At 33.8% G+C, this 21,837-nt stretch overlaps 1 protein-coding gene across 2 annotated transcripts in view; it reads left to right on the forward strand.

The window, feature by feature from the left end:
- The window catches only part of GRID2 (glutamate ionotropic receptor delta type subunit 2), a 1,327,346-nt gene that overhangs the window by 820,372 nt on the left and 485,137 nt on the right, over positions 1 to 21,837 (forward strand). For both annotated transcript variants that reach the window (XM_081037560.1, XM_081037561.1), the window contains one exon: positions 8,149 to 8,268. In XM_081037560.1, the coding sequence (XP_080893686.1) occupies positions 8,149 to 8,268 (120 nt within the window). The remainder of the gene's footprint in view (positions 1 to 8,148; positions 8,269 to 21,837) is intronic.

Genomic DNA, 21,837 nt, shown 5'->3' on the forward strand with positions numbered 1-21,837 from the left:
GTATCTTGGGTGTGCCTGAAAGTTGGGTGGGGTGGGGTGTGAGGGAATCACTAGGGCGGGGCTGACAAAAGGTGATAGCCTGTTTGATGGAGACTCAGATATGGCATCTGCCTGCATCTGCACATAGGGAGGGAGAGAAAAGGCTCAACAAAGACAAAATGGCTTCTCTTCCTTCTTCTGGGAAGGAAGCTGCCCTTCCAGCCCTCATACTGCAGCCAGACAACTCAGTTTCTCCCTGTATGTCCCTGACACCTTTCAAGCTGCTGCCCCAGTGCTGGAGCTCAGAGCAAGTGAGCCCATCAGCAAGTAAGTCCCTGTGAGGCCCCTGTAAGAGGAATGTCTAGGACTATAGCTATCCTTCAGCTCACTTAACCTCTATCTCCACTGGATTTCACAGCTAGAAGTTATGGGGACTTCTCTCCATGACACTGAAATCCTGGGCTGGGAAGTCTATGTGGTGCTGGGATACTCGCTCCTTTTGGGGGGACCTCTGCAGCTGAGATATCCTTCCTGATTTTTAATGCTCACATGTGAGTTTGGGGCCAGCCCACTCTGCATCTCTACACCTCTTACAAGTCTCCCGGTAGCTTCTTCTGTATGTTCGTAGTTGTAGGTCTTCGGCTCGGGAGCCTTCAGGCAATTCTCGGTGATGGTTATTTTGTAGTTTAGTTGTAATTTTGATATGGTCTTGAGAGGAGGTAAGAACTACATTTACCTACTCTGCCATCTGGATCAATCCACCCACATTTAAATCTTTTTAACTAAATAAGTAAAACAAATAAAAGCTGAACTGCTCTGTAAGACAGTAAGAGAGGCTCTTCATTGTTCTCACCACAATCGGTTTTCAGAACCACAATTTGAAAATTATTTCATGGGATATTTAGAAATCAGTTTAATCTGTGCAGATCTGTCTTTCTTAAAGACAGAGGAATAGCATTACATCCCATGTAACGCAGGTAGCCTATTTTTATTTACAGACTTGTTCTATGATTAAATGGCAATTATTTTCTATTTTTTCTTACTGTTAATATCGTAACCGTTTCCAAAGGTACACTTTGTTCATTCATGTATTCATCACTCTTTTAATAGATATTTATCAAATGCCTAGACTGTGGATTGCATTATTCAAACTCTTTTATGTGATAACCCAAAAAGGGATTTGGAGCCTAGTAGTAAACATTGTCTATGCATACAAAAACTATAGGTGAGAGACAACAAAAGTCCTCAAATGTGGTAGAAATAGGGTTCTATGGAATTTTAGGAAAAAGTGTAGTACAGTGTGCTATGGCACCCACTCAGATCCTGTTTCCTGTCTGAGGCCCTGCTGGTGAGGGCACACAGTTGAGCCTCTGTCCAGGTACTGCACTGGGCAGAAGGGAGCTGCTCCACATGCTTTGTGGAAGAGCATGTGCCCAGTGATTTGTCACTGCAGAACTAGAAAGGTTTGAGTCCCTTGCCTGCATTGGGGTAACTCAGAGGAGTTATTGTAACCACATATTGGCTGATGGGATCACCTGAGGTGCTGTACTGGCATTGTGGTTTCACCTCTTTCTCTGCCCAGTCCCTCTTCTCTCACTCTCTTATAGGTATTTTCTCAGGAGCACACTAAGTAACCCTCCTGCACAGGAGCAAATCTCCAGTTGAGAGCTGTTTCCTGGGAAATCTGACCCAAAATAGAGAAAATAGATTAGAAAACTGCCTGAAACTGATAGCATTTTAATGCAAACTTGAAAGTTAACTGGTTTGAGACATGTAATGCTAAGGATTAGAAGATATTTCAGGCGGTGGGAGTACTCTAGTTGACATATCTATTAAAATAAATCATGTGGGCAATGACCAAGGTGGATTAATTCACTAGAATGTACAGAACACATGGTGAGAATCGTGCAGACTGGGAAGAGATTGAGGAAAGGAATTAATTCCTAGGTAAATGGAAGATCGTAAAGAAATTTTAAATAAAGGCATGACAAAATCAGAGCTGAGTTTTAGAAAGAATATGCTTACCTCTTTTGTTTAATAATTTTTAAAAAAATAGTAAAAAATAATTACACTCAAAATGTGCGATAACATATAAAAGCAGTAATATTTTCTATGTATTCCATACAAGTAAGCCAATCAAGATTTGATAGAGTCTTAAATCAAATACTTCTGCACTGGTTTAATTGATTAATTTGTGCTAAAGCTTTTGTGGTAATTATTTTTAATACCAAATGTGAAACATAGAATATGTCAACATTTGTGGCAGTGTCTCAAGTCTTTTAGTACTAATACATTTTCTCACATTGAAACATGTCAATACATTATATCTAAAAGAGATATCTTGATACATGTTGATATCTAAAAGAGTACTCTTTGACATGAAAAAAAAAAGAATTGAAATTACTCTAATTCTTATATGGGAATGTATTCATTCAACAAATATTTTACTGAATACTACCATATGCTGTGAGATCACAGAATAAGGAAGCAAATTAGAATTATCAAAAATAATTACAAGTGTGAATGTTCTGCAGAAGGGGAAACACCAACTGTTCTGGAAATATGTGGCTGGAGAACCTATTTAGGCATAAGAGTGACAGATAAGTCAGAACATTTATGATGAGTAGGCATTAGCCAAGAAAAGAAGGAGAGTATTCCAGACATGGGGAGGGAAGAATGTTTTGTGCAGAGTAATGGAATGTTAACAAGCTTGCAGGAAACAGAGCTATTGGCACATTAAGCATCTGAAATAAAACCAGGGTGACTAGAATAGAGAAAGAATCGGGCCATTGTCCCCCTTTGGCTAAAACAGGTAGGCAGGGAAAAATATAATGAAGGGTTTAAACCATGTTAAAATTTTTTAAACTTTTTTTGAGGGGTAAGGTTAAGCCACTGACGTATTTTAAACAGGGAGTGATAAAATCTGATTACTCCGTGGCTCCCAAGTGGAGAATTCATTCTGCAGCGGTCATTGGACCAGGACAGATTCAAAGAGAAAACATCAATTAAGAGACTGATGTTCCAATTCAAAGGACGCTTAGGGAATATTGTGGGTTATGGAAATGGATGGAAGTAGATGTCTTTGAGAGATACTTAGGTGATTGAAATAAGATGCAGTGATTTGAAATGAATGTGTAAAGAAGAAGAAGAAGGAAATGGTCATTCTAGGTTTCTGTCTTGGACAGGCATAACTCCAGAAAGTTGGGGGTTTTGCTATTATTTTAAAATTTGTGTAATTGAGGAATGGAAACATATTATTTTGCTTTTTGTGTAAAGCACTATGTGCCTTTTAGAATGTGTACATCTTACGGAGAGAGAAAATTTAGGAAAATAATCTGCCATACCAGAAACGGTATTGATTGGGAATATAAGACACACTTCTTACAAAATGTGTGCAAATAAACTTGTTGCTACAGAGCTTTTAGAAAAGCAGTCTGTGCCCTTGGAATAGTCCTCTTGTGGACTCATCAGTGTATACTCCAACTTCAGGGCATTTGAATCCTAAAGAGGGTAAACGGTATTGTGTAAATTAATTTAGTTCAACATCCATTTTTTTTAAAGAATCCCCAATGATGTACGTTTATGTTGAACACACAGTTGACATAGCCGAGAGGAAAAAGTGTGAGGCACAGGAAGGTTTTAGTTCAGGTTCCTCAAGTAACTAGTTGTCTCAGCTTCAGTTTCTTCTTCTCTAAAGTGTAGAGAGCATGATCAGAATGCTAGTAGCCTCATATTTACTTCTCAGTTTGCTTCAAGTTTCTATGATGAATGACTATGTTAGTTTATGTGTATTTATGTCACTATAGAGGTGTATATCTCTATATGCACATGTATACACATGGCAACTCAAATTTTCCTAGATATTTCACAATAATTGTTTTTTTGTTTTTAGTTTTTGTTTTGCTGCATCTTGTATCCAAGCATTTATCCACCCATTACATTTCTTTTCTAGATAGATTCATAGAGTTTTCCTTCTGGCAGGGATTTTTCTCTCTGAAATTAACTTATGAAACATGAAGGCATCAGGACACGCCACTGAGTCTGGTTCTTCCCAGTGTGTTCACTGCCTTGCTGGGCTCATGTTTATTTAACAGGGTGTCTTTGGTTACTAAGGATGTCTGCCGGTTACAAGGAATCTAGGAATATGTATAAGGAAATTACATGAGTGTCATATAAATCTTATGTTCCATATGACCTTCCAAAAGAATCTCTAAGTTATTTTGCAGATTCAAGCATAGAAAAATATTCTTCTGCCTCATAAACAGAATGAAGTATTTTCTTAATATTTTTTCTTCATTTTTCCAACTTATCCTATTCATAAGGGAACAACAGTTTTCTTCCTTTTCAAAAACCGATTTTCCAGTGGTAAATTATTCCAAACCTCTGATTCTATTCTTCTACTTTCCTTCTCTTCTGCTTTCTGTATTGGATGCCCACTAGCATTTCTATTTAGAGTGAGTAGGATGGAATCCAAATTATTTTACTTGGTATTTTAAACAAGGTTTGCTCTGGCAGCAATTTTTACTGTCACTTTATAGGACATTTAGAAATTATTTGTATGAGTTATTCATATCGTCAATATCCCATTAGCTTATTTTGTTTAGAATCTGCTATATCACCAAAAGATAAACACACACACACACACACACAAAAAAAAAAAAAAAACACACACAAAAAAAAACTGGGCATACACAAAGACAGTGACTGCTCATTACTAACTGGCCAGCACACATTCATTTCATTTTTACCAAGGCTCTGTTTTCAAGGTTGATCTGAGGATTGAAAAAAAGAAAAGTCAAAAGCATGGGAATATTCATTCTTTGTCAATCAAAAATCAAAGAGGTGAGGCATGGGTCAGATAACAAGGCATTTTAGTTAAAGAGTTTATTTGCTTGAAATACTGACCTCTCAAGCAGCCCTTATATTTTCATGAGGGAAGGTTTTACTGATTACACATGCTAATAACAGCTCATAAGAATATCACATAAAGAAGATAAATTACAAAGTCAAAAAGGTGAACAAGGTAAGTGGAGGCTGCATTACACTAAATGCAAATCCTCTGATTTATGATTTTTTTTTACCTGTGTAATATAAGTGGACTGAGTTGCTCTGTGCCAGATGCAAGCTAGGGATAAAGACACTGGATGGGTTGGCCATATAAGGGTTGACTGTGAATAATAATAATATAGTGCCAGGCAGTCCAGTGTTCAAAAGTTTTAAAATTATAGGAATATACTATTTTTATAATGAAGCAATAATACTGATATATAATATCTTTTCTCTTTTTCCTAGAAATAAAGCACTACAACAGAAATTAAGGTTCTGATATAATTAGGAGACATTACTGAGGTAGATGTGTGGTAGAGGACAAGATATGCTCTTATGAAAAGATTACTGAATACCAGTGGTTTGAATTTATATGTAATAATATTAGCTATATGTGTCAGTCACATTCCTACAGTATTTGCCATTTGGAGATATTAATGATAAGATCTACTGTGCTTACCCCAATCTTTAAAATTTTAAGTGATAATTGAATTCTTTGAAATATTAGTACTGAGTGAACATACAGGATCAAATTGACTTGCAAGAACTGAATAATTTATCCCTATCAAACATACAGGCAATCAAAAAGCACAAGGGAGAGAGATTATGGGACAATTTTAAATGGCTCTCCAAGTTGTTTCTTCTTATATTGGACAAGCACATTATGTCTCCAAGGAAGGTTTTATAGGTTTTGCTTGCACAGCAGGGAGCATTTACATTATGAAACATTTCGAGTTTTACCCTAGAAAGTGAAAAGCTTCGGGACATTTTCCAAAGAGCCATAAGCAATTAATTCATAGATCCTGAGTTTATTTACTACAATAATCGTAGTTTAGCCCGGGACATCCTGCTAAGGACTTTTTAAAATAAGAACACTTTTTTGTAGTAAGTATTACTAGTCTCTTTAACTGGAGTTCCAGTTGACAAAAACATCAGACTTACCTACTTTCTTTTTCCCTTCTCCCTATGCTGCTCTACACACACACACACACACACACACACCAGTAAAACAAGTGAATAGATCCTAGACCAGTTGCTTTAACTCTTTTCTCCCCAAATACCAATCCATGAAATGTAATTGAGTCAAAATTTGCAAAAACATTTTACAATGCCCTGTAAATATTCATGAAATTTCGATGATTTTTTTCCACCCCAATAAACATTAGTTAAAAAACATACAAACAAAACAGGCACATGCCTACAACTTCCAGCAGAACTAGAAAGCCTCCAAAATCAGAGAATGAAAAGAATCATGTAGAAGATGATGATGACAATGATAGTAATTAAACTCCCACAATTTATCAAGCACTTTTATATATTCTCTACATGTATTATAAGACTCATAATCTTCAGAGATAGGTACCATTATTTTATAATAATGCCGTTTAGCAGATGGAGAAATTGCGGCATAGAGAAATTAAATCACAGGTTTACACAACCAGTAGATTCTGATGCCATTGACCAAATGCAGGAAGTCTGACTCCAAGTCCATGCTATTGACTACTAAGTCATATATGAGAAGAGCATAGACATACCAAATTCAACCATACTTTTATTAATGAAACTCGATAATAAAAGAAAAGCTGGCATATTAGGAAATAATTATGGAGGATCAGTTTTCTTGATTATAACTATTGCAGAAATGAAGTAGATAAAATAAATATTGAAAGTAATGACTAAGCAATAGTTTCATTGAATGCCTGTTATAAACTTAGTGTCAATCGATGGTCTACAAGACATAGATGTAGTAGGAGATATAGAAGACAACGTGATACCTGCCAAAAAAAGACTAGAAATTGAGTTAGAGACTATGGCAAATGAGACACAGATGATCTTCAATTTATGAAGAAGCTATGTCTCAAAAAACCCATTGTAAGTTGAAAATATCATTAGTCAACAGTGAATTTAATACGCCTAACCACCAACCATCATAGTTTAACCTAGTTTATTTTAATCACTCTCAGAACACAATATCCATAAAACACTGGCACCCCAGTACGCTGTTGAGTATCAGTTGTTTACCCTTGTGATCGCATGGCTGACTGGGTGCTGAGCTTGCTTGCCACTGCCCAGCTTCGAAAGAGAGTATCAAACCACATATTGCTAGCCCAGGGGCGAAAAAACCTCAAAATCCAAAATCTGAAGTGCATTTCTACCAAATGCATATCACTTTTACACCATCGTAAAGTTGAAAAATCATAAGCCAAACCATCATAAGTCACGGACTGTCTGTATATTTAGGTATCAACATCATAGAGGTGATATCGAAAGCAGTTTACAAACTGAGATAACTTGTCCAAATAAATGGGATTATCGGGCCAAAATTCAAAGTTACAAACACTATGGTATAGAAGTGATTCAGAATATGATTTTTACTTATAAAATCCTAAATAACGTGAGGACCAATAAACTGAGAAAAGAATGGTAAACGAGAAACAGAGAAGTATGACCTACATTGCCATCTGTTGGGGAAATGAACATCTGTCATGATGAATGAGAGATGAAGCTTGGAAATTCCCAGTGAATCTCAACAGCCAGCTCTACTGTTTAAGAGCAAAACAGATTTCAAGCCTAATTTAGCTTTCTTTTTTTTTTTAATTTGGAAAAAATATTTAAAGAAGGAGGACGAATATACATCTAGTGAGTTAGAAACATGGCGTTTAAGAATCCCAGATATGATTTTAAATCAAATTAGAATGGTATGGTTCTGGAGAAAAAATATTGTCAAAACTTGTCTCCAGAGTAGATTTTATGTTCCCCAGAAGCATCTTATTTTCTGACTGATGGATCTGTATATGTCAGAAGGTATGGTGGCCTGGAATTTAGTATCAGCTCTAATATGGTGTCAGTTTATGTAGTCATTTTACTCATTTTACTCTTTGGATCTAAATTTCCTCATCTGTAAGGAGGATAAGATTGGATTAAGTGATTCTCAAGGTTACTTTCAATAGCTCTCCTATTTATGCTGTGCACTTATTAAAAAAATAGCCTATTAATCATTGCATGCTTACAATATTTATTTTATAAATGGTAATAGTATTCCTACAACTTTTTTTATGCATTATTATTCTTATTATAATTTAACTTCTGAAATCTAACATCACTATCTTTTCTCTCATTCAGGGTGGAGTTAGTGGGTTGACTGGAGAGCTAGAATTTGGAGAAAACGGAGGCAATCCCAATGTCCACTTTGAAATCCTTGGAACCAACTATGGAGAAGAGCTTGGCCGAGGTGTTCGCAAAGTAAGACCAGAAACATTGATAAATATGCTTTTTTCTATAGTAACTATGGTTTTGTTTGATTTTCTTCATACAATATGATTACAGTATACATTAAAGACCCTATTGTAAATAGTTTGAAAGAGAAAGGATGGGGGAAAATTAGGCATTTAAATGACCTTAAGTACTTACCAGAAGTATTAATCAATAAATTCTATTTATGCCTTAGTATAATTTAAAGGAAGAAAGGTAATCTGATGGTTGCCTAGGGAACTAACAAAATCTTTCATTCATTATAATTATAATCTTTATAAAGTAGTGAATTTCATATTTATACAATGCATAGCTGCTTGGTTTTTAACATGTAACATGCACAAAATCAGAATAAGAGCTTAGAGAAATTTCATACAGTAAGAGGGAAAGTCTACTATAAAATGTGACATTACAGTATTTCAACTTCTATATGTGTCACGCATAAGTAGAAAATGGTTTGCAGGAAATGAGCTCTTGTTATATATTACAGATTGAATGTGAGAAAAAACTGAGTGCAATAAAGGATGTTTCAGGAAATGCTGGAACAATAAATACTTTCTCAAGGAGAAATATGAAAGCCACTGAAGAAATCGGTTCCCTATAGTTTGAATTTGCCATTGTTATATATTTTTAGTGGGTAACAACTTAATGTAATTGAATATGCATATATAGTTCATAACAATACATTTCTAACTGTAAAGTTGCTGCAGAGAGAGTAAGAGGTTCTTCAGTAGGTGTTCCTTTCTGAAGTTGAGATGTAGGATGCAGAGAAACTTAGAGAAAATTAAGTTAGGAGTTTCTCAAATCATCAATAAAAACATCAGTAAATTCACGATAGAAGAGTTGAAAATATCTTAATGTGTTTTTAATTATTGTTTATAGTGAAGCATAGCAAATATACAGAAAACTTCATAAAACACAAGGATCGTTTAGTGAATTATTTTAAAGGAAACAACCACTACTATATCTAGTACCAAGAAATAGAACATATCAAGCATTCTAAACATCTCCATATATTCTCCCTGATTATATCCCCGACTTCCCTTCTGAGTAGTATAACAGTCTGAATTTTATGATACTCATTTCTTTTCAGTTTTAAATATAATTTTATCACCTGTATGCACATCCTTAATTAATATAATTTAATAGTCTACCAATATTTTAACTTATGCACAGTCTTAATATGGCATATGTTCTTTTTTCTTGCTTGTTCAACATTCTGTTTGTGTTATTCATTCTTGATACAGGCAGTTGTAATTTATTCATTTATGTTTCTGTATCATCTTCTAGTCTATGAATTGTCCCAATCTACTGTGGTCTACTTCCATTTTTAGGCTATTATAAACAAAACCGTTTTGAATATTCTTGGAAATATGTCTTGGATATATACTCTTGTAGTTGTGCATATATCTGTAGGCTCTGTAACTAAGAGTAGAATTGCTGAATACAAGAAAATGTATCTTTCTTTTTACTGGCTAACCTTAAAGTCATTTTCATAGATATTTACCAATTTACATACTATAAGCAAAACAGTAAGTTCTCGTTGCCCCATGTTCTCACGAAATCTTGGTTTAGTCACACTTTTAAGTTTTTATTAAGTTATTGCATATATAATGATATATCCTAATGGTTTCAATTTGCATTTCCCTGGTTATAAAAAAGTTCTGGGATTGTTTTTTTATATTTTTTCAGCTATCTTCAGATTCCTTTTTAGGTTAATTGCCCATTCAAGTCTTTTGGCCCTTTTTTATTCAGTTGTCTTTTGTTTTTATAATTAATTTTAGGAGTTATATCTTTGAATGTTAGTATCTTGTTATTTAATATGTTGTAAATAGTTTCCCTCCGGGTTTTTATTTACATTTTATTCATAGCATGTTTAAATGAAGTAGAATTATGAATTTTCTTCCTTATGATGATTGACCTTTAGTCAATTTCAAAAAAAAAATCATTCCCTATTGCTAGAGTCATAAAGATATTATTCTCAATGATATGTCAAAGGCTTTATAGTTCTACTTTTGTCTACTTGGAATTTTTTTTTTAATATATGGGAAAAGAAAAGGATACAATTTCACTCTTTAATGTAGCATCTTGACTATTTGTTTTTACTGAGATTTAAGTACAGTAAAAAGCACAAATTTTACTTCTACAAGGGCTTTCAGTGATTGCATTCACCAATGTGACCACAACCCAGATCAAATTATGGAACATTTCCATCACTCGGAAAGTCCCATCACTCCTATTTCTACTCTTAGCAACACAGATAGTTTTGCCTGGTCTGGATGTTCAGATAAATGGATAATGTAGTATATTCTCATTTGTGTCTTCTTTGTCTCAGCATATCCTTTAGATACACCCTTATTGTCATGCGTCACTTTTTTTACTTTATTTTTTTTAACTTATACTGCTAATGGCGTTATATTATATAAATATCATATAGTATCTTTTAAAATTCCATTTTCTGTTTGTTGTTGATATTTGGGAATGACATTGGTATTTTACATAGATTTCTATATCCAGCTTTCTTGCTCAACTCTTTAATTCTGATAACTTATCTTTAGATTCTGGTGAATCCTCTGCGTATTATCATTATTATCTAGAATTAATGATTTGTCTCTTCCTTTCGAATTTTTACACCTCTTATTTCTTCTCGCCTGTGTACTGACTAAGGCCTCTAGGACAATGTTGAATGAAATTAATATTTAATAATAAGCCTGCTTAGAGTAAAAGATGTCAACATTATATTAGCAAATATAATATATGATGTTTTTCATTTTATTAACTTTGATAAGATTAAGGAAACTCCATACATTCCTGGGATAAACCTAATATTCATATTTATAAAAAAATATATTTATATAAAAATATAGTTTTTTGTTTCTGTAAAAATCATTTGACTTGTTACTACTTTGCTTAAGATTTTCACATTGATGTTCATGACCAAGTTTACCTGAAATTTTCTTCTCTGTTGGATTTTCTTTTTCTTTTTATTTTATTTTATTTTATTTTATTTTATTTTTTTAATTTATGGTATCCCTTTAAAACACTTTCAGGGAGTTCATTTAAAGTCCCTCTGCCATGGTTGGGCTTGTGGAACCTGTATTGACTAGAGGGGATTTAGAGAAACATGGCTTGAACCATCATGCTCAAAGAGGTTATTTCTGTAGAGAAATGAGCTTCCTTTTATGCAAAGTCAAAGTAGGTTCTCTTGATTATGCCACAATATCATTGTTGGAAAGGGGCCTTGCTAATTCTCAGTTACTTAGCAGACATCTGGGAAGTAACAAGATCATGAATCTCAATAGTCACCATCTGACAAGTCAAGAAACTACAGTCTCTGCTGACCTGGCCCCTGGCCATCTGTGAATTCTTCCCAGGGTGAGACTCGGTACCATCACTTACAGCAAGTCCCATCTCTAGTCTCTCTATTAACACTGTGTTAAAGCCCAAACCAGGACAAATCTTTCAGTTCACCTTTTCCTACTCAGTATTGCCTTTTCCATAAGTCACGGTAGACTGCCATTGTATAAATAATTCTCCCCCATTCCAACGTGGGAGAATTATTTATACAATGGCAGTCTACAGTGACTTGTCAAAAAGGCAATACTAAGTAGGAAATGGTGAACTGAACTAAGTCAAGAGACCTCAGTTTTGGGTTTGTTTGCTTGTTTGTTTGGTTTTAATCCCTGTTGGACTTTGATATTAAGGTTTTGTTGGCCTCAAAAAAATGTAGTTCACATGGTTTCTTCTTTTTCTATTCTTTTGAGTTACATAAACTTGGAAACATTTCTTCTTTGAATGTTTAATAGATTGCCCTAATGAAGCCCAGCTGGATCTAGAATTTTCTTTGCAGTAACTTTTTAAAAAAACTACTGATCTACTTTTTCATAATAAATAAAAATAGGTTTTATTTTATGATATTTTAAAGTTATAAATATATGTGTGTGTATATGTATATATTTGTATGTGTATATACATATATACATCTTAGTATAAAAATGCTAATAATATCTTTATTTAATGTTTGAAATATCTGAAATATTTTGAGACCTGAACTTATTTTCATTTTTAAATAGTTTCCTTGGGAAAACACTTTTAAAAATAATATTATAAAGACTTCTAATAATGCTTTCTTCCCTAATGAATATCTTGTCTGCCATTAATGAAGCTAAACAAATTTCTGTTACTATTTCGATGGATGACATTTCTTTTTGCTGTCCTTTTACTTTCAACTTTTCCGTATCCTTTTGTTCCCTCATATAATTTTTATAAAAATTGTATAATTGGTTATTTGATGCAAATTTGACTATTTATGCCCCCAAAAGTAGAGCATTTCACAAAGTTATATGAAATCCATTTACTAAAGCACTTAGATTTAAGTCTACCATCTTATACATTCTTCCATTTTGTACATTCTATTTAAACTGCCTATTCCAGGTTCCTTTCCTCTCCTTTGTTGCCTTCATTTGGATTGCATATGTATATATTTGTATATGTATATGTATATATGTATATGTATATTTTTACTATCATCTATCCTCCTCTACTAATGTACAAGTTGTAGATTCTGTTTCTAGTTATTTAATAGTTCCTTGAGAATTTACAGCATGCATACTTAATTTTTCAACATCTAAAGTCAATCAATATCTTGGCTTCCTCATAGGTAACATACTTAGGACATTTTATTTTAAATCCACTTACTAAATGTATCCACCTCTCAAATTATAGGTTTTTTCATGTTTTTAATGTTCTCTTTTTTATTCAAAAACTATTACCATTACTGTTTTGTGCAATACATATTTATTTACATCTACCCACATATTTTCCACTTTCCTTGCTCTTTTTTCCTTTCTACTTTTGTATCTAGAATTGCTTTTCTTCTGCCTAAATTACAGCTTTTCAAATGTTCCTTGATGGTTTTCTTATGGCCAGATTTCTCAGTTTCTGTTTATCTGAACATGTCTTTATTTCATCTTCTTTCTTTAATTATGTTTCCCCTACACATAAAATTTTAAATTGCTAGTTTTATTCTTTCTGCATGTTGACTATATCAATGCACTGTCTCCGGCTTCAGTATTGTGGTTGAGAACTTGGCTGTCTCTGCCCATATTTTTGCCAGTAAACCACTCTTTTTAATCTTGGACTTATTTTAAGATTGTCTTTGTTTTCATATTTCTGCATTTTCAGTACAGAGTGTCTAAGTGTGGATTTTACTCAAATGTGTGATGTTTTGTGATGGCAAAAACTTTGGTTAGTCAACTTGGGATTTATGATGACTGATAAACTAACGCTAAGTATCTGATGCTGTGCTAAATTCCTAAGTCTGGAAGGACAGAGAGAGTACCAAAGATGACCATTAGTTCATGGAGAATTTCAAACTATTAGGGAAAATCTGTAATATCTTAGGTCAAATTCTCTGCCTTCGATTTTATTTGTTTAGTAATAAGAAACTAGCTACAATGATAGCAAATTAAATGGAAACAAAATAATTAGCATAATTAACGTAGAATCATAAAGCAAGTTTATTATAAATGTAACAGAATATACAGAAAATGCAAATATTCATGGTTTTATAGAAGAAAGTAATGTGTCTTTGTTTGGAGTTTTTATTACTTGATACTTGCTGAATGATATTAGAAAACCTTTTTTTTGACCTCATAATTGTAAAATCGATATTAGTGAATAGTATCCCCTATTTTGAAAAAAAGAAAAAAAGGACTTCTGCATACATTAAGGTATGCATGCAGAAATGATATCATTCTCAGATTGGATCTATACAAACACAAACAAAAGATTTTTGTTTTTTTTATGTATTAGCAATTTCTTATAAAACCCGCCTGCCTTTTTCTTCTACTCTATTCCTAATGATTATCCCCAAGTTTACACATGACCATTTTACACCAGGTTTCTTCTTCCTTCCAATATATTTGGGTAAACTATCCCATGTAACTTTATTAATTTTCCTAAAGCCTTATGATTCTAAAGCTTCCCAATTTTACAAAAACATGTATCCCAATTCAATAATTAGGTATGTGTGCATAAGGATGATAATTACAGTCTTCATATATTAATAGAAGCTAAGAAAAAAGAGTTTTAAGAAGTAGAGGGGGATTGTCAATATAGCAAAAAAGCAGTAATATAAAGACTAAAGAGAATCTATTGAATTTAGGAACTCAATTTCATTAGTAACTGAGGAGAGACAGTAGAGCAAATGGGTTAGCAATGCGACTGCCAATGTCAGACTGTTCAAATTCTTATGTTATTTAAAACCAAGTTTAAGTTACATGTTACTAAGCTCGTAGGTAGGTACAGACTAAATGAGTTAGTAAACAGTCACAACTGTTCCTGGTGCCTCAAAAGATGTTTCAAGTAATTGTCATTTATAAGAAAAATCTTAGTTAAGTGGTAATGCCATATGTTTAAATAACAAGTTGAAAAGTAAAAAGGAATAGGGAATAGAGTCAATGAAATTGTAACAGCTATATACGATGTTAGAGGAGTAGTAAATTGGGGGAGGGGGGTTATCAGTTTGTGAGAGGTATAAATGTCTAAATATTACATTGTTTTGTGCACCTGAAAATGAAAAAAAAATTGCATGAACATTTTTAGGTTCCCCCCCCCAAAAAAAAAGTCAAAACTAAGGTGATATGTAGCAGAAATAAGGGTAAATAACCACATTATCCTGTTTGGCTAATAGAGTGGTCATTAAATGGCTTCTTGAAATTGAGGGGGAGAACTTTGAGAATGTAAGAGACCTGAGAGTATGTTTGATGCTCACAGACAGAGCCAGTAGAGAGTAAGAAAAGAAGATAAAGGAAAGAAATGTGATCATTTATAGAGGTCCAGGAGAGAGAAGATTGGATCCAGAATTAGATAGAGTGCTTAATATTAGGCTTTGGAGGACACAGTTTTCCAAAGTGATGAAGGGAGAGAGTAAGGAAAGAAATGTGTAAAGGCAACCAAGGTTTCTTGTATGATGGCAAGAAGTTACGGGAACTGTTAGGAAATATATTATCTTTTCCTGGAGATGTGGGAGATGAGGTTATCTGCTAAGAGGAAATGTGTAGCAGAAAACATTAGAGATGAGGTTATAGGTTAAAGACAGTGAATAAGTTTTGAAATACCTGCTGTGGCAAATAGGAGAGAGCTAATCGGGAAACATGGAAAAATTAAGAATTGCCAAGTCGGGCTGTCTGTTGGCTCATATGAGGTAAGAGATCAAAAATTCATTGTTGCACTAATCTACATGGTTATATACGTTTGTCCAGCACCATTTAGCAGATAAAATGAGTTTGAATGAATGTAGGGTTGGGATTTCATCAGATTATTTTAGTTTTGTTTTGTTGTTTTTGATAGCAGTACAATGAGGCCATGAGGATAAGGACATTGATAGGTGAACAGCTGAAGTGATGAAGCATGAAATCTAACTTGGACAGGTATTGTGATGAAGACAGGTGGACTCTCAACAAGAGGGAAAAAGTAAGGCTAAGAGAATCAAGCCCTCAGTAAGTCAGAAAGGGCCTGGATATTGATTTGGATTAAATCAGAGTCAAAAAGTTGTGTTTGAGGTGAGAGACGTCTAAATTCATGATTCAAATGGTAAATGGGAGTCCAGTCACTCAAAAAGTTAGGTTGTGATTGTCCAAGTGGGCTTTGTTTAGCCTTCAGTATGGCTCTAAGATTACTGTAGTTGCTCACCCTGCTCTGAATTCAGATTTTGTAATGTGTTATCTACGCCATTGAGTTGACAATGAAGCATACACTTCAACTTATGTCTACTTTATTCTTATGTAATAGTCAAGAAACCTTGTATTTGTTTATGTTTCTGTGTTCCAACTCCCATTTGGATTAAAACACTGCAGTGCACGGACATTGTACAGATGTTGTATAAAAGGGAGCATAAATACAGAGGATGCCAAAAATGTATACACACTTAAGAAAGGAAAAAAAAAACTGTATTAAAATCGTAATATTCAATATATACTGATAACAAAAGATGAATACAAGTCATGTGTATACTTTTTTTAGCACCTCTGGTACTTACTTTTATAGCACCTTTTACATTGCTGAGACTCAATTTTTTTTGTATTCTTATTTTTAAGAATTTTCAGCATTTTTAATTTTTAAATATTTAAGTGTTTTATAACTGAAATGTTTTTTTCTACCAAAATACAGTTTTAATTAACTACTGAATTTATGAAGCTCTAACTCTAGCTCTCAAGTAATTTTAAGAGTACTGTGAATTAGTTGGTGGATTGCCAGCTCCATTTATAAATGGGACAGTACCTTCATATGGGAATTAACACATATGTAATGTCTTCAAGGATAGATACGTGTCAAGGAGAAAGCATTAACATGCAAAAAAATTACAATATTTACTACATATGTTTCCAAAATTAAGGTTTCATTCCCAGTAGCTCCATGTCTCAAAAAGAGTGAATGGCTTTCCAGGCAATGAACTGGGGAGTTGTCAGTGTTTATTCTGCTGTCAGTGGCTAAGTGTATACAATGCCTTGCAGCCTTATCACCTCGAGCAAGAATACTGTCAGCACTCATAAACTAAGTAGGGTTGTGTCTGTTTAAGATTTGAAATGTGAAATTGACCAAGCCCCACATTTTGAAATAGCCCCACTGTCTTCACATTATATATGTGGAGGTTTCATTTTTCTGAGTTTGGTGATAATGTAAAAAGGATTATTTAATTTTCACTGATGCTAATCAAAACAAGAGCTTTCCTGCTTTGATATTGTTTACATATTCTTTTACTTTGATGCAAGGTGGTGTTTCATCCAGGAAATTGTATGTTCAAGATGTTGGATACTGTGTATCCTTGAAGATAAATTCAGGTGAACGTCAAAGCCAAATTCAAAATCATCAAGGTTTTCTATATCCTAAAACTTTCTCCAAAAATATGATTATTCATTACAATACAAAACTACCAAGAAGAAGAATTTAAGTAGTAGCATCCTATCCAGTCCTCTAAAACTAAGTTTATTAGAAAATACAAAAAGTAAATATTAAATATTTAATTTAAGGATCAATTTTTGTTTTTCCTTAGAAGAGGAATTTTACACAACAGTGTTTTTTGTTGTTTTTTGTTTTTGTTTTTTGCTTATGTGTCTGAAGTTTTCTTTGTGTTGTTTCATTCCTCCAGTGCTACTCACTTTTTATCATAAAGCCTGAGATCCAGCATTAAAATGTAATACCCTAAACTTAATGTCTTTGAACTTTATCACAAACAGGAAAATAAGGCTAGGAAAAAAATGGTTTCACAACCAGTCTTAATTGCATAGAAATGCTTAGCATCTTCATAAAATTGTTTTTTTTTTTTTTCATGTAAGCTGATGAAATAAAATGGTACAGCAGAGATATTCTAGCTTCTAGGTATAATTGTGTTTCAGATAGGTTTAGAATTTTTACTCAAGTTCTCCAACATTAAATTCACAAATATAAAACCTACCGTTTTGCATTCTTGGGAAAATCTAATGTACTGTTTTTGCAAAAGGTGTCAGATTGATTGCCATTGGCACATTTTTTTATGAACTGAAATATTTTACTGCCTTGTAATTAGAAAGAGGAAAGAACTACCTTGCCTTCAAATGGCCAATGATTAAATATTTTACTGGTATTCTTTAACATTGTACTTGTATTGTGAATCTGCGGTATCTAAAATAGCATTTACTTTTCATATTATCCTGCTTTATGTTTTCTTATAGCCCTTTTTGCAATTGAAAAATTATATGAAATTGAACAATTATATGAAAAATTATATGCATACATAATTATGCATAAAACACTCATATCATATATGTGCATATAATTATACACAGAAATATAGTAAATTTGCTTTTTTATAGTCTGTTTAGTAGTTACCACAGTGTAAGGTGCTGGGGGGAGGTAGAAGAGGATAAAGGGAGTCAAATATACGGTCACTGAAGGAGAACTGATTCTGGGTGGTGAACAAATAATGCAATATACAGCTGATGTTTTATAGAAATGTACACTTGAAACCCATATAATTTCACTAACTAATGTCACTCCAATATATTTATTTTTTTAAAAAAAAGAATGTTCTTCACCATATGACCCAATGTATGGCATATAATAGACGCCCATTCACTATTTAATGTATGAACTAATAAATACATTTGCATACTGACATAAAAGAATCTGAAGTATCCCTCTCTGCATCTACAAGTGTAACAGCCACAAATTTGTTCTATTCAAGTGAAAAAATAATTAAGTATATGCTCATAAATTAATTGTTGACATGCCATTTTAGAAAGTGAATATGTGATTATACCCTTTTCATCATTGTATCATCATGCCTAGCAGAGTTGGCCATTTGACACCAAAAATATAATCAAGCATTCTAATGGTCATTAAGTAAGATTATGTGTAATTTCTTTGTAAGGGTTCGAGAGGATGGGGAAATATAGACTGATTATTCCAAGCAAATAGTTAGATTGATTATTCTGAGAAAAATGGAAGGACTCACAAAAATACAAGCTCATTAGAAATTATTGGTTTTCGTAGTTCAAGATCATTTTCTAACATCTAGGCTAGATTTAATATGTTGTAATGGGGAAAAACAGTGCATAGTCTTTGTTGTCAGACACACCTGGGCTGAAATTCTGACTCTGGCACTTATTGACTGTGTGATTTTAGGACTAAAACATAGTGAGTCTTAATTTCTTTATCTGTAAAACGTGAGTAATAGTACCTATCTCTGAAGATGTTGTAAGGTTTAAGTGAAATTGTGTTTCTAGGTTATGGAATGAGGGATGATTAAAATAACGCCAATTTGCCAATGGACAGTAATCTATGTCAACATTTTGCCAACACCAGAAATGCAAAATCTAGTTGTTATTCTCATGAGCAATTGCTATATGAAGTAGAAAAAGTAATTTCATTTTGGGTGTGACTTACAGAGCATTATACATGACAATCACAGTAATGTATGAACATTAACCTTTTTGCTTTATTTAATGTCCTTTCTGACTGTAAAATTCTACAAGCCTCTTAATCATGACTTGGGAGCATCTACAGTTTGATGGGAAGCTAATAGCAGAGGATTTAGTAGTCAACATAACCTGCATTAACCCAATCTGTATAATTAAGCCCATTATTGGAAAATCTGCCATCCTTATGTACTGTCTGTCATATTTTCTAACAATGAATTTGTATCTTGGAAGGGTTATGCAATGAATACAATCTGGACAATACTGTAATTGATAATATGTTGTGAAAGCAACAGCTGTTTTTCTTCCACCCTCCTTTATATATAATATACAATCATGATAAATTTAGCTCCATCAGCTTTTATTCTGGTCTTGGAGAAAACATTTTGTATCATAAAGTCATGTGATATTGAATCTACTACTTTATAAAATATTCAGTGTGTTAGACACTCTAAATTACTGACCCCAGTAGTTTCTTGACGAGTAGGGAAACTCTGCACTTTCGAAAAGTATATCCTTTTGACTGGATTGTTTCTGCTTCAAAGAGAGTCCATCTACTATCACCACATAGGAAAGAAAATGATGGCCATATCCAGTGATGTTTAGAATCCCTTCGACCTTTCTGGACCAGTTATATGTTGCTTGGATTGAGGGAGTCCTGTCTCCCTCAGAAGTGAAAGCAGCCTCCACTTCCTCTTGGAGAGAACAAAACTGTCTCTTCTGGTGGATGAGATGATGCTAACTGCTACAACTTGGGGCAAAAATGCCTGATAGAGTACAATTCAATTCCAAGTTTTGGCATAAATAGAATTGACAGCTGTTCTGGAAGGACTACAAAATCCAGATTGTTTGTTTGGTGTGGATGCCTTAACCGCTTTTGAGGAAAGGGCTTATTGTGAGGACCGTAGCTGCTATTGGCACACAGACTCTTAGGAAATGTTTACAGACATGCATGTGCTCATAAAGAAATGCAGAGAGTCTGTAATTCATCTCTTGTCCACAAAGAGAGAACTGATTAGGTTAAGAGTTCAAGACCGTATCTAACACAGAGGAGGTAAGGTTCAGTTTCCTTCCTACTTTACTAGTCATTAAAAGTGGGACACACTGAAATCTGCTTCATTCCAACCCCTGACAAACACACACCACCACCAATGAAACTCCATTCCATCTCAAATTCACCTACACAATGTGGAGGGACTTACCATCCATTGAACAACCGCATTTGTAGTTTCAACCACAAGTGGTGATTAATGTGCCCGACCCACTACCCTAGTAAAAATCATCAAAGCGTTCTATATTAGAATACACAGAATTGAGAAACATTTGCTCATATTTGTACTGCTTTGGCAAGGTCTCATTGTTGTAACTGAACTTCAAGTGGCAGACATCAAAGGTTTCTTTCAAAAAGGTTCCATGAATGGGCAGACAGTGGCAGGAAGGGTCACACAATGTCATTTGTCCATGTATGTTGGAAACTCAAAACAGATTAATTTGTTATACAGTGACCTTCATGGTTTGGTAGGTCATTTGAACCATAATTCTAGGGGTTCGTCATTGAACTTCAAATTACCTGCTTACTCTCACCTCTGAATTTCTCGGTAGTCTGTTAAAACATTTAATTACATATCTCTCTTATTCTCCCAGGCTTGTCTTGATTCTTTTGGGGAATTATACATTCTCCTTCAATAGGAACTGGGTTTTATACATTACAACGATGATAAAAACTCAAATAGTCTGGGCACATAATCTCACCAAATTTGCTAACAGAACTTTCACAACTCATTTGTTTGTGGGCACTTAATTTACACTAATGAATATTATGTTGATATCTGTGATGAATACTTGAAATTTTAATCATGGCTTTCGGTGACTGCTGGTTGCATTGCCTCCTTCCTGTCTTTTTTCCCCCAGTAATTTTGTTTACCTTTGTGACCAGGACATCTGACACACTAAAGCTGGTCAGAAACCATTAAGACTTTAGTCCTAATTAAGCTCTTCTGTTTTGCAGTGAGTGGAAAATGAGAGATTCATATTTGTTTATTTGTTTTTAATAGAAACTTTGGGATAGCTTAGTTGTGTAAACTACTGCCCCCTTTTTTAAGTTTCTGCTATTAATTTAGATACTGCTTCCTCCAAGGTTTCTTTCTTGACAAAAAGGTGATTATGTAGCAACAGTAGTAACACAATTTGTTTCACTTCCTAGGAGAGGAAACAATTGATTTGTATGCTAACAGCAATATATCGACTGTGCTAAAGACAGAAATTTGCTGTTTGGCAACTGATCTTCATCCCCCAACAATATGGAGACTATTAACATATGATTGTGACAGCATGTTTCTCATTATGCTGTACTTGAAGGGAGGATATTCAAATGTGCAGCATTTTTACTAAGACCTTAAACCTATACCAACTATTCATATAAACATGCCCTTATTTATCTGATGGTAAATATTTTTGAAATTTAGATTTGTCCCCTTTATGTCTTTCTTTGAAAATGTGCACAACTTTGAATATTGCACACAATAAGAACTTATTTCTACTTACGAAAAATGAAAACAAAATATGATCTTCTCCAAATTAGTTATATAGTTTTATATTTAAA

Source organism: Rhinolophus hipposideros, assembly GCF_964194185.1.
Source record: "Rhinolophus hipposideros genome assembly, chromosome: 1".
Taxonomy (NCBI): domain Eukaryota; kingdom Metazoa; phylum Chordata; class Mammalia; order Chiroptera; family Rhinolophidae; genus Rhinolophus; species Rhinolophus hipposideros.